The sequence below is a fragment of the Notamacropus eugenii genome, chromosome 4 (genome assembly GCF_028372415.1).
Source record: "Notamacropus eugenii isolate mMacEug1 chromosome 4, mMacEug1.pri_v2, whole genome shotgun sequence".
In the NCBI taxonomy this organism is placed as follows: domain Eukaryota; kingdom Metazoa; phylum Chordata; class Mammalia; order Diprotodontia; family Macropodidae; genus Notamacropus; species Notamacropus eugenii.
The window spans coordinates 229598331-229616180 of NC_092875.1; the positions used below are offsets into that span (position 1 = coordinate 229598331).

At 34.5% G+C, this 17850-nt stretch overlaps 1 protein-coding gene and 1 pseudogene across 6 annotated transcripts in view; one reads left to right on the forward strand and one right to left on the reverse strand.

Annotated features, from left to right (window-relative positions):
* The window catches only part of PTPN2 (protein tyrosine phosphatase non-receptor type 2), a 109234-nt gene that overhangs the window by 58863 nt on the left and 32521 nt on the right, over window positions 1-17850 (forward strand). For all 6 annotated transcript variants that reach the window (XM_072604197.1, XM_072604193.1, XM_072604198.1 and 3 more), the window contains exon 5: window positions 1947-2084. In XM_072604197.1, coding sequence (XP_072460298.1) covers window positions 1947-2084 — 138 coding nt within the window. The remainder of the gene's footprint in view (window positions 1-1946; window positions 2085-17850) is intronic.
* LOC140501024 (large ribosomal subunit protein uL24-like) lies at window positions 3715-4215 on the reverse strand (annotated as a pseudogene).

The following is a 17850-nucleotide window of genomic DNA, read 5'->3' on the forward strand; positions in this document are numbered from 1 at the left end:
TTGTAAGTGCTCTCCCAAGTTGTTTTTGATGCATCTGCTTGCTAGTTAGCTGTCCCTAATTGCTTGAGGATAGTGGTTAGGATCTTTCAGAGGGGAAGGACTAATATATCCTTTTCCTTTGACACCTTAAATTTTTAAATAACAAATGAAGGTCACTAATTAACCTCATAGATTTAAATATAGTACACTAAGTAAATAATTAGCAGTAGTACATACTTAGCTTATAGCTTTAGAGGTCTTAAAAATTCCCAGGTTGGATCATAGCCCTTTGTTGTCTTAAGTGTTAGGAACTCTGTGTGAGTGATTTACATATAATGACTACTGCATCTGTGTAAATTATTAGTGGCTCTTAACTGATGGCTTTAAAAAGTTAGGCTTTAGGTAAGTTACAAATAACTAAACTAAAATTAGTCATATAACCCATTTCCACTACTATCAAATACATACTGGCAGCTAATAAGTTTAAAAAAAAACCACTTTTCTGCATTCTTGGGTATGAGATAGAAAGTGTAATTTGTCTCTTCATTGTCAATTAATCCACTTGTCATCATTTTTGGACAGTCTTGAAGTGTACTTTGAAGACTCTTGGGCTTTTGTAATTTTTTGAGTATAAGGTAGGAAAGGACAGTGTTCATTTGTTGAACTTGATGAGATTTCCATAGACTCAAGGCTTTTGTTTCAAAGCCTAAATTTTAAAATTGCATTAACAGTTTAGTTATTGAGGTTATGATTAGAAAACTTGATTGCATTGAATAAAAACATAACAGAAAGCAAGTTACTGAATCATATTGAAAGGCTTTTCAATATACCTGCTGATGGATAAAAGTAAGTTAACACATATCTCAAAATTTTATTATGTTGGACTATGAACTTATAGGACTTCCTTTGGATGTTAGCATACCCCAAGCCGCCTGACTTTTAGAAACTAGTAGTAGCACTGTCCTAAAGTTCCAGCTTACACAAGTGTTATCACCTCATAAAAGAAGATTTTCTTAGTCCACAAAATATAATGTGATGTTGTCTACTTTGGAGAGCAAAAGTTAGAGCAGGGATTTTCTTCTTTGGAAAATGATACACAACATTTGTACTTGCAAGTTTTAGGTAAGAAATAGAGCTGTTTGGGGCATATTTAGCCATATTTCTAATCTAGAAGGCCAACATTTATTTTAAAAAATGCGCAAAATAACTAGATTGTTGTTTTTCAGGACTTATGAAAACAAAAACATTTTGATTGCCAAGGCAAAAGCTTAGTGAAGTCAGATATTTGTCAAAATCTTTAGTCTGTTTGCATGAGAATATATAGTTCTAATTTAGGGGCTTTGTGTTCTGTATTGTCAAAATACAGTTGCTCTTATCTCACTTTTCTTACATCTCTTTTTACTCTTGTTGCAGTTAAAGAAACTTTTATAGTTCAAAAGTGCCAGTTAAGCCAGACCAAGCTTAGATTTTTTTAAAATTCTAAATAATTTCTCATGAGTATAAAAATCCATAAGAATCCAGAATATTTTCGGGAACAAATCCTTAGACCTACGTAATAGTTATTTTAAAAATAAAACCTTTTCAATATAGTATTATGGGTATCTTCCCCTCCTAGAATATATTAAATTTATAAACATAAAAATAAAAACCTATATGATAGTAAAAATGTCAGCCATCATGTTCTCATGGATCACAAATACATTTTAACTATTTATCAATATTTTGCCTTTCCGAGGTAAAATGGGAGGGTCCTTATTGGAAAGAAAATTTCATTACCTTCAAAAGCAGTACATTTTAATAGCAATATTACTTTTTCTGTCTGTAGCTTTCAAGTGACTCTTCTTAAATGGGGTACTAACACTGATTTTTCATTTGGATCCATATTTGAAAAGAGGTTCTCTTCTTTTATATTGGATTACATGTCTTCAAGCTCTTAAAATATTTGTTTTTCATATTTTTCACCTTAGGTAAAATGTGCGCAATATTGGCCAACCAAAGAAGACCAAGTGATGATGTTTGAAGAGACAGGATTCTGTGTGAGGCTAGTGTCAGAAGATGTCAAATCATATTATACAGTTCATCTATTAAAATTAGAAAATATTCATGTAAGACTCTTTACCCCTCCTCCTATAGTAGTTGTTTATTCTGTCATCATAAGTTTTTATTGTAGTGTTTTTGAATTAGAATTGCTGCATGTTGCAATCCATTTTGCGTTTTGTATTTGTTCCTATGTGTAGTATCTCCAAATTGGATAGAAATACAAGCTAATCTTCAAGAGTATTAAGTGGATTTTTTGTGAGCTGAAAGTTTTCATATTTGAAATATTTTTGGCAATAATAGTAACATGCTATTCAGGAAGGTAACAAAACATAATAATTTATAGATACAGATATACTTCATATGATTCTTCATCATACTTACAGATTAACTATAATGGTGTTATAAAAATAGTGAGGTTATTCAATGTGTAGTTGAGCAAGACCACAATAATGAAATTCTTACCAGAATACATAAAATTTGTTTTCATGTTGCTTCACTATAATGAATATTTAGTGCATTAAACATTTGCTTTTATAAATAACTAGGATTCAATGCAGGCAACCATTTACCAGAGGAGCTCCTTTCTCTTTTTATCTTTCTCCTTTAATTTGTATAAGCTGAGAGCAAGAAATATGAAAATGCTTAGGAGATGAAATTTCATTTGCTTCGCAGAAAGTATCTTTACAACCAGAATTTAAGAATACATCTGTTCTTTGAAATGAAGCACACTTGTAATAAATTATTTGGAAGTAGAAATTTCCAAATAAAGTTTGGTAGCTAGTGATCACTAATCAACATTTTATGATTGGCAAAAAATAGGTATCCCAAATAAAAGAAAACCAGTCAGTCAACAATCATAAAATTTATTAAGCACTTGCTACGTGTCAGGCACTGTGCTAACTACTGAAGAGACAAAAAAAAAACAGTCTGCCCTTAATAAATTCACATTTGAATGGGGGAGACAACATACAAATAACTATGTATGTATAATACAGATACATGCAGGATAAATGGGGGAAAAACTCAGAGAGAAACCACTAGGCAGGGATTTGGGGCAAGGTGAGAAGAGATGGATAGAAAGGCCTCCTATCGAAGATGAAATTTGAAAGCATGTGTTTTAAATTTTACCCTCATTTCCCAAATATGGAAGTGTAGTATTTCTGTTTTTCCACTCATCTGCCCATCTCTGTATACAAATTTCAACTGTATATCCGATTGAGAATTGCTCTCAGAAGCTTTAAGTTATGTATGGCCACATTTGATGCATATGTAATTGAACTCCACATAAATTCCTGAGTCCCTGAGGTGTGGTACCTAGCTTTATAGACCCATAACACCAGTGCTTTCCATACCTCAGCATTTTTGGTCCCTTGGACCTCCCTGTAGTAGTAGTTCTTGGAGTTCCATTATGACCTTTGACCCCCAAAGTTGAAATATTTGATGTTTTAATTCTTGTTCATTATTTCAGAATTATAATTTATGTAAACTGCATTTATTTCCTAGTCACTGTTCACATATCTTAATTATAGTTCTTCCATGTCCATAAATCATTTCTAAGAGTAGCATTGAACTGAGTAGTACAGTACTGTTGCCAAAAAATACATTTTACAATTTTCTAATGCATCTCTGTAGGTTCTTTTGTCATTGTTGTTTCATGCTTAATTTTAATTTATTACAACTGTATATCAGACCATTTTATTCCTGCATCTTCTTGCTAGTTTCTTCTTCATATTTGCCTTTCTCCTTTCCAACTTGTCTCTTTGGCTTTATGCCCAAGCATCTTTTTGCGTTCTTTGTCGGGTTTGGCCTGGTAATTACTACTTTACCAGGGTGAATGTCCACATGGACAATAGTGTCATTAGCTTTTACTCACTGAATACGCTCAACGTAGATGATGTATTTCTTCCTGTAAACCTGGACTTACCTTCCAATTTGCTGACCTTTGTAGTGTCCCCAAACCACCTGGACCTCATCATCCTTCCAGATGGGCATGGAGCAGACGTATTTCTGTCTCAGCTCCTTGGAAAGCAGGGAGGACATGATTTTCCAGTGAGAGGGCACATTAAAGTGTCTCTTGCAGTTATTGCTTCAGTTGGAGGTCACAACAGGGTTGAACTTCATTTTGGCTAAACAAGGAGGGGAGGGAAGAGAAGGAAGGAAGGAAAATAACAACGTGTATCTATAGCTCTTTAAGGTTTATGGTTCTTGCCTCCCACCCTGAGAAGTAATACAGGTATTTCTTTCTTACAAAAGAGGAAACTGCAACTCAGACAGGATAAGGAGCTGACTACAAGGCAAGGTCGCTCTGAAGTCTCTTAGGCCAGATCTTTTTCCTCTTCACCACACAATGCCCCCACAGCAGGGACCCAGGCAGAGTAGGCAACTCCAGAAGAGGGAAACAAAGGAAAAAACAGACACTGTGGTTCTTTTGTGTTATTTCACTTATCTGCTAGCTAGAGTATTGTTTTTTGGATTGTTCATTTAGCAGGAGGTAGTTATAAATGTGTTGTTTTATTTTTCTGAACCTTGTTTTTAATTTCTAAAAGAATAAAATAATTGATTTGACTATAAGACAGTCAAACTTGAACACAAGTGAAAGTTGTGTAGTGATTATTGTAGTTATTTGTTATTCTGAATTCACACCTTATATCATCTTGAGTGAAGTACTGATGACTGCAAATAACTACTATACTAGTTCTATACCGTATTGTACCATACCGTATCATATCATAGCACTATACTAGTTTTACTTATATTACTAATATCCAAGAAATCTTACTGATTTTTATGGCAGTGAATCATAGAAGTCATATGTGTAATCAGTATATTTAGTATATTTCAACATCTTAGATCTTTTTTGTATAGGTCAGCTTTCTAGCAGAAAAATATTTTTCTTTAAACTTTCTCATTTTTAGTTGTCCTTTTTTCTCTCTTGGTTTTCATAATCCTGTTGGCCGGCTTTAATATATTAAGTTCCAGGAATTCCATTTTAATAACGACAACATTGTAATTTCACAGCCTCATTGACTTATTGAAAGGAAGGAAGTTTACTAATTTGTGTGACATTTTAGATTTTGATACAGAAATGTTCCAGCTGTCCCTTTTCCCAGCCAATCCCTTTTACTCCTTACCTATTCTTCTGTGCATCCCTCGGTACCTAGCTTAGCTCTCACTTTACTATCAGCTCATATTGACATCTGTAATTTTTTAGTCCTTTTGTATTTTCTGATAATTTGACATTTATCACATACCTTCTTGTCTTGCAGTTTCATGTGTCTTAACTGTATGCTTTATCTATATTATGTCTAGTGCAGTAGTCAGTTTATGAAACAGTAGGTGTTTACTAAGTACTTGTTGACTAAAATGGAATGTGAAAGAGCTTTTGGTACAAGTATAGTCAAGCATTTTTTAAATGTAGCCTTGAAGATAATTTACAGAAAATATAAATTAAAATAACGTCAACAGATCCTAGGACTTGTTCATTCGAATTCAGGAGACAGTTTTTAAGGACCTACTTTGCTCAGGGCACTGGAGGATACAAAGCCAAAAAGTAAAGATTATCTTCAATTAGCTTCCATTCAACTGGACTAATTTGAGAAGGTGGCACTAGACCTGAGGCCTGAAGAAAAGAAGGCATTTCAGGCAGAAGGGGCTGGACAGGCCTCACCTTTGCTGATCTGCACAATCCCACCTCCCTTTGTCCTTCATCCCTTGTAATCACATTTCACACATCCTGCCTTTTATCATAGTTATTTATATGTAACTCATCTCCCTGACCAGCAAAGATAAGCTCCTTGAGAGTAATGTCACTCTTTATGTCCTCCACAGCTCAAGATTCACTGCTTTGAACATTTATGGGATCTGAATAAATATTGAATAAGTGGCTTATGGATTTTTAAGTACCTATGTTGGTATATTATTCTTTACTTGAAAATTTGAATGTAAGAGTCAAATGGATATCCATTTGTAATGATATTTTAACTTGTAGCAAAATTAGAAAATCACAAACGTTCCTGTTATTATTGCTATCCCTCAATTCAGTATTCATTTTCTACTTCAAAAATATAGGGTGATCTTTTTGGAATTTTGCCTTAATAAAATTTTATTTAATTGGAATGTTCAGATTGGCAATGTTTGGGTATAATGAATTTTCTGGTACACTGGGGTTTGTGAGATCAGCATTGGTTATCATGTTGTAATAGAGAAAAAGTACTACATTTCAGGGTAGCCAAGACCTACCTGGGGATCAAAGGACATAAAATAAGTAAAATACTTAATGAACCTTGAAGTTCTATATAAATGGTAGTTGTTATCAATTAATGCCATATTGTAATACAGATGGTCATTACTGGAAGTAGAGTTAAACAAACTTTACAGCTTATTCTGAGGTTAACACATAAATCCATTCCCTTCCCTCCTACCCCCAATAAATCTCTTAAATGAGTTAGTTTTCCTGTCATTAGCCTTCTCTTATGTAAGTTAAGGCAACTAGGTGGCACAGTGGATAGAATGCCAAACTTGAAGTTGGGAAGACCAAGTTCTCCCTTAAACACTTAATGATTTAGCAACCCTGAGCAAGTCACTTCAATCTCTTTTCTTCTGTAAAATGGGAATAATAGAGGACCAAATGAGATGACTTATATAAGTTACTAGCAAACCTTAAAATACTACGTAAATGCTAGTTGTAACTAATTGTTATTGCTAAAATTTCAGCTAATTGAAGGTTTGCTGTACTTCTAGAAACACTAATTATGTTTTAGAAACACTGTATGCTTCTTTTCTTTTTTTTCCCTTTCAGAGACCCTGGAATATAGAAGTGGTTTACCAATTTGTATGACATTTTGCTTTTTTTTTTTTTGATAAGCCTATCAATAAACCAGCAGTTTTTGTTTGGACAGGTAATTGCTTTGCTTCAAAATAAGTCAAAAACAGGATTCCCATTTTGGGTATTTTCCTTTAATAATTGAGTAGATCTGTGACCTGAATAATGTGGGTATGCTCTCTTAAGAGTTCAAGATTGCAAATCTTATTTGCCACCTCATCCCATATGAGTCTTACTGTTCTCTTTCCACAAATCATCCCTGGAAGGTTCTACCTAGTGACCTGCAGACCTTTCTCTAGGTCTTAACATTTTGGAGGTACCACTGCCGCCCTGACTGCTGGTTTGTTGTCCTATCTTTTCACTACATGAGCTACTTGATTTCATTTCTGCTCTCCCCATTTCCTGGGCAATATCTCTTATGCCTGTTCTTGCACATAAGCCATTATTGCCTGTCTCTGCCCAAATGTTTATGTTCATTGCCCTTAAGTAAACCTGAACTTTCCTTTCAGCAGAGATTATGGTGTTACATTTTTCACAGAAATTGGCCATTACCTTTGTGACCTTAGGCATTCGCCTAATCTCTGTATCATTTTCCTCGTCTTTACAGTGAGGCTGAACTAAGTGGTATCTAGATCCTTTCTACCTCTGAATCTATAATCCTAAGAATGTTGCTGATAAAAGAAAATGGATTTTATTAGCAGCTTGGGATTTTTGAAAGTATGGTGCATTTTCCCCAGTGCAGTCCTATTTGCTTCTGGGCCCAGTTGTTGTCTCTCTGCGGTGCCTGTCCTCTTTTTTATTTCATTATAAAAATGTATTTGACTCCTTGGAACAAAAGAGCAAAGGCTTTTTTCCAACAAGTAGTCTTCACTATAAATATTAAAATTATACGAGATTTTAAAAAAAGATCATACAAGATTCCTTGAAAGATGCAACTACAGAGAAAACTCAGTTCAAGTGTCCTTTGACAATCATCAAAAGATATAAAACATGTATATTTAATGGAAGTGTTGACTGTTGTCACACTATCTTAGAGAACAATATACCTTGCACATTGTTCAAATGGAAGACGAATTTCTTATAGATGGTGAGATCCTCCGGGTGATTGTTTACAGATTTCATGGAGATTGTGCTTCTTCTCAAGGCCCACAGATAAGGCTTTCTGGCATTAGGGAAGCTTGTGGGCAGGATGTTTGCAAGGCTGATAAATACTGACTAGTTAAAGTATGGAATACTTGAAAAGGAGAGTTGTAAATTAAATCTAGAATGGTAATGTGGTTTTCTGTAGGATGATAAGAAAAAGCCAAGTTACAAGGGTTTTAGGGTATTGAGGAAGTGAAGTAGTGCTATTAATAAAAGACTTTCAAGAAGTTTGGTGTTGAGGAGAAGAGAATGGATTGGAGTAGTAGCTCAGAGTGATATGACACAGTTGAAGTAGAATTACATATATTAAGAAATGGGAAGATATGAACATATTTGTAGGGAAGGAGTCAGTGAAGTAGAGATTGAAGGTTGAAGGAGAAACAAATAGTTAGTGAAGCAGTTACTCTGACGAGATGGAAATAGATGAAGTACAGAATTTGAGGGTTTACTTTGGCTTTAGAAGGAAGATACGTTTTTTTCCCTTAGAGTTAGGAAGAAAAGGAAGAGATTCTGTATCTAGAGGTAGAGAATAATTTTTGAAATTAATAGGAAAATTGAAGGACCTCATAAAAATTATAACTTTATTTAAGAGAAAGGATGATAGAAATACATTGATCCATTCAATACCAGAGTTGTTTTCATATTAAAAGCATTGATTTCTTTTTTAAATATTGTTAAATTTTAATAATTTTCTGATCTGCCTTTTTTCCTTCCCCTTTACTCCTTCCCCAGTTGAGAAAGCAAGAAATATAAAACCTCTGTTATAAATATGTGTAGTCAAGGAAAACAAATTCCCTCATTGGTCATTTGCCCCGAAAGGCATTTTAGTCTGCACTCTGAATCTATCCCTTCTCTATCAGGAGGTAGGTAGCGTATTTCATTTGCATCCTCTAGAATTTTAGTTGATTATTATAATGATCACAGTTCTTAAAGTTTCAAAGTTGTTTGTCTTTCAGTATTGCTGCTAATTGTTTAAATTGTTCTCCTGGTTCTCATTTCACTCTACATCAGTTCTTAGAAGTTTTCCCATGTTTCTCTGAAGCATATTCTTCATTATTTCTTACAATATAATAGAATCCCATTATATATATATACATATATATGTGTGTGTGTGTCTATATATATATATACATATATATATATATATAGACACACACACACACACGCACCATAAACTTAGTCATTTCCCTACCGATGAGTGCTCCCTAAGTTTCTAATTCTTTGCCACCACAAGAAATAGCTGAAATAAATACTTTTTGTTCCTAACGGGTCCTTTTCCTTTTTCTTTGTTCTCTTTTGAGTAGAGACATGGTAGTGGATATCAAGGTCAAAGGATACATGTAGTTTAATAGCCTTGGTTTCTAACTGCAGAATTATGGGCTCCTTTTAAAAAAAGAATAAAGAGAAACAGTTGTCTATTGAGAAGATTTCAGGAATAAAGATATTAGTTGAGACAAAAATCATTTATGTTTCTTAGAGGTAATATAGCACAGATCAAAGAATTCTGAACTTAAGAGTCAAAAGATTTTACTTCATATTCTGTCTTCACTATAAGTTATTTAACCTCTGATCCTCAATCTCCTATAAAATAGAGATTGTTCTTGAACTCTCTCAACTCTAAGAGGAAAATGTTTTAAATCATTTAAAAAATTTTTTATTATCTCTTTAACACTTTTCTTTTTAAAATTTAAATTCCAAATTCTCTTCCTGCTGTGCAGAAGGCAAGCCAGCTTATATCAGTTATACATGTGAAATCATGCAGAAAATTTCCATATTAGCATATCATACACAAAAAGCAAAAAAGTTAAAGAAAGTGAGAAAAAAGTACTTTAATTTGTACTATGAGTTTATCACTTCTTCTGGAGAAGGAGGTGGTTAGCACTTTTTTCATCATAAGTCCTTTGGAATTGTCTTAGATCATTGTGATCAGAGTGGCCAAGTCTTTCACAGTTAGTTATCATTAGAACATTGCTATTTCTGTGCTCAATGATCTCCCGATTCTTCTCTCTTAACTTTGAATCAATTCATTTAGGTCTTCTTATGTTTTTTTCTGAAATCACCCACTCATCAGACAGCGTTCTTTGTGAAGTCAGGAAAGATTTTACTAATTTTTACCTTCATTCCCCACTGAATGAATGGATAGTTCCTAATGGATTGCTACATTTGTTCAGACAAGTGCAAGCTGTTTTATACCTTGTTTCAAATTCGAATTCCCATCCTGCCTCCCGTTGGCCAGGGACTTCAAACCCCACCCCACATGGGTCTTCATTCCTGCCACATTCCTCATTTTCTTTATACAATGACATGTTATACATTATTTTAAAGGCATCCCCTTAATTGATAAAAAGGCCATACCCAGGATGTTTTATGTTCCATCACCATTTACATAAGAAGAGTAATGAAATTTTTCTCAGGCCTTTGAAGTTGTGGGTTTTATCTAAAACCGCAGGAAAAGAGTTGTTGGCCTTTAGATAGGTCAATAAGCAGGTACCCACATCCTTGTTGATTTTTAATTTCTAATTCCTTTGTTCCTCTGTCTTCCCCAGCAAATACAAGACCTCTGGCAGATTACATTATTTTCTTGTGGAAACAAAACTTCAGTTCGTTTCTTACAAAAGGGTATGCACATTTTTGTTGCCCTTTTGTTCTCTAGAATTCCATATTGTTTCAAATTGTTCTTCAGAATTATTGGATCATTTCGCCACTCCACCAGTAGTTTGTTAGTGTACCTATTTTCCATCATCCCCTCTAGCATTTGTCATTTCTGGTAGATATGAGACAGTACCTCAGAGTTGTTTTAATTTGCATTTCTCTAATCAGTAGTGATCTAGAGTATTTTTTCATGACTATAGCTTTGATTTTTCCTTCTAAAAACTTCTTGTTCATACCCTTTGACCTTTTGTTTTTGTTTGTCCTTCATTCTCAGAGAAGACTGTGACACATCGGGAAGATGATGTAATGACTTGCAGGTGAATTGGATTTAAGCAAGACAGGGCTGAACCATCTGGGTATAGTTGAGCAGGATGTAGATCAGGAGGACTAGATATGGCCCCCTTTGCCCATTTATCAGTTGGTGAATGGCTCTTTTTTATAAATTTTATTTAGTTCCTTATCTATTTGAGGAATGAGGCCTTTGTCAGAGAAATTTACTTTAAAAAGTTTTGATATTGTCTATGGTGTCTTTTATTAAAATGTAGTTTCTCTCTTCAGTTTTAATTGGCTGTTTTTCCTTTTGCTTTGTCTGAGATCATAATTTCTACTCCTGCTTTTTTTTTTTTCACTTTAGCTGAAACATAACAGATTCTGCTCTAGACCTTTATCTTAACAGTGTGTGTGTGTTTCTGTTAAAAGTTTGTCTCCTGTAAACAAAATATTGTTGATTTCTGGTTTCTAATCTGTTCTGCTACCCACTTTCATTTTATGGGTGAGCTCATCCCATTCACATTCACAATTAGGATTACTAACTGTGTATTTCTCTCCATCCTGTTTTCTTCTGTTTTTCCTTCTCTTGTTCTCTTTCAGAAGTCTGTTTTAGACTACTACTTCCCTTGATCCATCTTTATCATCTGTCCTTTGTCATCTCCCCTTATTTCTCCCTGTGCGCTCCCTCCCACCATATCTCTTATGTGCTTCCCTTCCTATTTCCATATTGTATAAGGTAAATTTTTGTACCCTATTGAGAGAGAGGATGAAAGGGAGAGTGTGTGTGTGTGTACACATATACATATACTTTTCCTCTTTGAATCAATTCTGATGAGAGTGAGGTTCAAAAATTGCCACCCCCCTTTTACCCCTCCACTATAAAAGTTCTTCCTTGCATACCTCTTTTATGAGAAAATTTTCTCCATTATGCCTCTCCCTTTCCCCTTCCCAGTACATTCCTCTTTCTCATCCCTTCCTTTTTTTTTTTTGAGATCATCCCAGTGTAATGGACATACATTCATATCCTCTGCCTTTATAAACTCCTTCTGACTGCCATAATAATGATAAAATTTTTAGGAGTTACAGATATCATCTTCCCATATAGTAATGTAAACTTTTAAAATTTATTAAGTCCTTATGATCATCCTTTCATATTCGCTTTTTTATGCTTCTATTGAGTCTTGTGTTTGAATGTTAATTTTTTTTTAACTCTGGTCTTTTCATAAGAAATTCTTGAAAGTCTTCTATTCCATTAAATATTCATTTTTCCCTCTGAAGGATTATAATCACTTTTGCTGGATAGGTTATTAGTTCTTTTCCTTGCTCCTTTGCCTTCTGGAATATCACATTCTGATCCCTGCAATCCCTTAAAGTAGTAGCTGCTAAATCTTTTGTGATCCTGATTGTGGTTCCGTGACATTTGAATTGTTTATTTCTCCTTTACCTGGGAATTCTGGTAGTTTTCATTTTGGGATCTCTTTTAGGTGGTTATCAGTGGATTCTTTTGGTTTCTGTTTTACCCTCTGAATCTAAAATATTAGATCAGTTCTGTATCTCTTTTTTTGATCATAGCTTTCAGGTAGTCTGATAATTCTTAAATTTTCTCTCCTAGATCTTGTTTTCTAGGTCAGTTGTTTTTCCAATGAGGTATTTCATATTTTCTTCTATTTTTTCATTCTTTTGGCTTTGTTTTTAATTGTTTGTTGATATCTCATGGAGTCATTAACTTCTAATTGCTCATTTCTCATTTTTAAGGAACTATTTCCCTCTGCAAACTTTCATACCTCTTTTTCCATTTGGTCAATTCTACCGTTTGAAGAAGTTCTTTTCTTCAATGAATTTTTGTACCCCTTTTACCATTAGACTAATTTTGTTTTTTAAAGTGTTATTTTCTTGAGTATTTTTTTTTTTGCTTCTTTTACCAAGCTGTTAATATAATTTTCTTGTGTTATTCTCATGAATTTTCCCCAAATTTTCCTCTATCACTCTTATCTCTTTCTTTTACTCTTCTGGGAATTCTTGTTGGGCTTGGGTCCAATTAGAACTTTTCTTTGAGGCTTTGCTTTAGCTATTTTCGTATTATTGTCTTCTAAATTTATGTCTTGGTTTTTTTCCTTGACACCATACTAGTTCTTTACTGTTAAACTTGGGCTCTGCTCATGTGGGAATGGGGAGGCACTCTACCAGGCTTCAGGCTTTTTTGTTCTATTGTTTTCAGAGCTTGTGTGGAAAACTGCAAATTTTTGGTATTTCTAAGATGATATTATCCACAGAGAGGGTCTGTGGTCACAGCTCTCCTGATCTGTGTTCTGGTTTTTTACCCACCAGGGCCTCTGCTCCCTTGTATCCACAAGGACCAGCTCTCCTTTTAGACCTGGAACTATGGCTAGGGCCCATGCTCACTTGTGACTGAACAAAAACACTACTCTTCACCCTGGAACAGTCAACTACAACCAGTATAGGAATAGAGTTCTTAGTACCACTGTACCCAGGGATAGCAGAGATCACCTGTAATGTCTCTCTGAGCAGTTGTCTTACCCCACCACTCCCCTTACTCTTAAGTTCCAGGCTGAGAGCTTCTGAAGCTTCTGTTGCTGCCACTGTCTCAGTCACCTCTGAGGTCCATCACTGGTGTGCTGCCACACTCCAGGCCAGCTCTAATTCTGGTGTCTCAGACCTCTAAAGCCAAATTATCAAGACTAAGACTAGACTGGGAAGATGTCTTAGATTGAATTTTTTTTTTTGGCTCTGCTGCTCCCAAATGTGGTTTGAAGTTGTTTGGAGGGGAATATTGGGAGAATTCAGCTGAGTTGTTGCCTGTACCCTGCCATCTTGGCTCTGCCTTGCACAACGTATTTTTAATCTCAAAAAGACTTTAGAAGTGTGAGCTATTGGGATTATTTCCTTTATTCCTTCTCATCATCCAAATAACATTTACTGAGTACCTATATTCAGGTTATATTTTGGGCTTCAAATTGATTTAACATCATATCCCTGTGTTCAAGGGGCTTATTCTATAGATACATAAATAAGAAAAGATAATACAGTATTGCAATATTAAGTAATCTATATTAATGCTAATGCATTTCAGAGAAAAGAGTAATCACTAAGAGCAAGCATAATCAGGTAAATCCTGGAGCATCAGGTATTGAATTGGGCACAAGCTTATTCCATGTAGAGAAATTTGCTTAAGAAAAGGATTAGAACCGGAATGTTCAGGAAACAATGACTAGATAATTTTGCCTGAAACAGAGGAATTTTTGGAAGGTAGCATGTCATGGTAGGTTAAATACTAGACTTTGAGTCAGGAAGACCTAAGTTTGAATTCTGTCTGAGTAACCCTGAGTCAGTCATTTAACTTCTCTCATTTTAAGTTTCCTTATCTTAAAATGGGAATAGAAAGTTGTCTGTTTTAAATGAGATATTATATAAAAAGCACTTTACATAGCTTTTAGTTCCACATTATTATTCCTGTAGGGGACGTAGGGGGAAGTGAAGTTAGAGAATGCCTTGAATACCATACTAAAGAGTTTGAACTTTATTCTGTAAATACTAGAAAGGCATTGAAAGTTACTTTGATTTGTTTTTGATAGAGAGAGGGATGATATTTTTAGGCAGCATTCTTTCTATAGAAGGAATTAGAGGCAAGAGAGAGTAGGCACATAGGGAGTCTATTATATGTGGCTGTAGCATCTGTAGCATCTGCAGAAGCCATACCCTCACCATCTCAGCAGTCTAGGCTAAACCTGGTTGAGGTAGGTAACTGACGGGCCTCAAATCAAACCCTCAAATCAAAGTTAGGGGAATGTCTACTCCAAACATATGAAGAATTACCTGGTGGAATGGGCGAAAGAGAACAATTTATTGTAAAAGTTATGAAAATGACTGAAGCAGGCACTGTGGAGCACTTAGAGCTTGATTAGACATTTGAAGATGCCAGAGGTCATCCACTGAATCCCAGGCCAATCATCTTGACTTTTGTCCTGCCACTGGACTTCAGTGACTCTAGAGGAGAGAGAAAGGCTGACAACTTTGCACAACTCTGTCTCAGTTAAATCTTATTTACTCACAAGTTAAGCTTCACCCCATGATGTCATTGGTTCTCTTTGAAAATGAAAGCCAAACAACAGTATTATATTGTAAGCTTGATTTTAAGTCTTAATAGAAATCATGAAGTCCTGATGTAGATCTGGTTTTGAGGGGAAATGATAAGCTAATCAGTCATCAAACATTTATTAAGCTCCTACTCTGTGCCAGGCATTGTGCTAGGTGCTTGATATGCAAAGAAAGGTAAACAGAAAACCAGTACCTGTTCTCAAAAAGTTCACAGTCTATGTTGAGTCATAGTTTAGCTTTGCATTGTATTTCCATCACCTCCTCTTGCAAATATTAGTGAAAATATCAGGAAAAAAAGGATGAAATTTATTCAAGTAAATATTTCTTTCAAATAATGATAACAAACATATGGCTTTCATTACTTCATGAGCTCTCTTTTAGCTCCAGGCTATATCATTCTGTGAGCTTTGTTTTTAGCATGTTATTTCAATAGGATAGGGATAAATCAATCAAAATTAAATTCCGTGGCTGGAGAGTGAGGGAGTGAGGGACAAAGCTTGTCTTTCCCCCTGGGGGAAAAATGACTGTTTTCAGAAAACTGTTAGTGAGGTGGACTAGATTATATAAACAAACCCAAGAGTTTCTGGGAACTGTCTTTGAATATCCATGATAGCCTGACCTGAATTTGAAAAAAGTCAAGGAACAGTGGTTGTGAGCCAAGATTATTCAGACAGAAAATAAAACAGCCACCCAAGACAAGAGGAACAGAAGATTGCAAGCCAGGATGTGATGCAATTGCAGAGCCCATAAACAATTTGTGAATATTGGGCCATAGGAGAAGATGCTACAAACTAATAAATTTCAGTCTGGACCTAAGAGAATCTTCCATCCAGTAGAAGAAATAGATCTTGCATGTATCTGTCAAATTAATTTTCCTTATGCACAGATCTAATATGATTACTAAGAGATTTTTAATTCTGCCCATTGTTTAACAAATGAATCTCTGATTCTTTTACCTGTCAGTCAAGGCCTTTCCTAATCTGATACCATTCTCATATTATCTCCTACTATTCCTTATCATATATGCTACATTTTGGCTTAATTGAACTGTCCTTTGACTCTTGAGTATGCTCTGTTTTTTCCAACATCTGTGTCTTTGCATAGACTGTCTAGTACTGTTGAAATTTATTACCTCTTCCTCTTTGCTTATTGAATTCCTACCCATCCTTTAAAGCACAGCTCAGGTGCCATATTCTCCCTGCTTAATCAGCTAGTCATTAAAAATTGAAACTGTCTTGCTTATCTTTGATGGACTTATATTTGTATTCTTCATGTAATATTATGACAGGTGGATAACTCAGGAGACTTGAAGGATGTTTTAATACATACAAGTTCTGGCAGACTTAACCTTACTGAAAAGACTTCTTACATAGTAAATGACAATATTAAATAAATATTTTAATGTTAAATACTAGACTTTTAGAAAATAATTCAGTAGTTTAATTTCAATATTTAGTATTATTTTAAGTATTAGACTTATTTTAATATTAAATATTTGATGTAGTCTGCTTTTCCGGAACCATCTTAGCTAAGTATGGAGAAGCTACTTGGTGATAAACAGAATCCTTTCCAATAAAATCAGGGATAAATTAAGGATGTCCATTGTCACTACTATCATATAATTCTACAAATGTTTGCTATAATGATATGACAGAGAAAGAAATTAAAGAAATAAGCGTAGGCACATAGAAAATGGTTGTTCTTTGCAGAATATATGAAGATTTATCTAGAAGAATAGGTAACTGAATAAATTAACTTAAACAGGATACAGAATATGAAACCCACAGAAAACCATCAGCCTTTGTGTATATTATGAATAAAACACAATGGAAGAAACAAATTCCAGTCATAACAAACTACAAAATATATAAAAATTCCCTACCAAGCCATTGTTAGAACTTAGAAGAACACATCTACAAGAAACTGTTAGATCATAATTGTTCAAAGTTGGGCTGTGCCAATATACTAAAAAGAACTGTGCTACCTAAGATAATTTATAGATTTAATGTCATGGAAACCAAATTATGAACGGATTACTTAGTAGAACTAGACAGAATAATAAAATTCTTCTAGAGGAATAAAAAGTGGATATGTTTACTAAATAGTAGATCATATATGGGAATCATTCTGCAGTAGGTAGAGAAGATTAGCCAATGATTTTCAAATAAATAACTATAGTCTATAAGTAGCCATAAGGAAGTGTTCCAAATTAATTAGAAAAAGAAATACAAATTAAAACAACTATGAGGTTCTGTCTCAAATCTATTAAAATTGGCATGTTAATGCACTGTTGGTTGAGCTATTAACTGGTCCAACCTTTCTGGAACATAGTTTGGAACTATACTTCAAAAGTCAACAAATTGTGTATACCCCCAAGGATGTCAAAGACTGAGGTAGAGGACCAGTGTGTAGCAAAAAAATTTATAGCAGTGCCTTTTTGTTCTAAAATAGAACTGGAAATAAATGCCAGTTATTTGGAGAATGCCTGATCAAATTTTGGTATATAAATATAATGGAATATTATTGTACTTTAGGAAATGACTAATAGGAAAGAATTTAGTACAGTAACTTATTGTGCCTTCAAAAAACTGATAAAGCATATCTCTTGACAAAGAGGAGACAGACTAGGGGGGCAATTTTTTTTTTTTTTACTGTGTATGGGTTTTTTAATTAATTTATTTGTTTTCAGTTTTCTGCAATCACTTCCATAAGTCTTAGAATTTCTCCCCCTCCCTCTGCCACTCCCTTCCCAAAGCGACAGAATTCTCCCCCTCCCTCTGCCACTCCCTTCCCAAAACGACGTGCAATCTTATTTGGTTTCTATACAT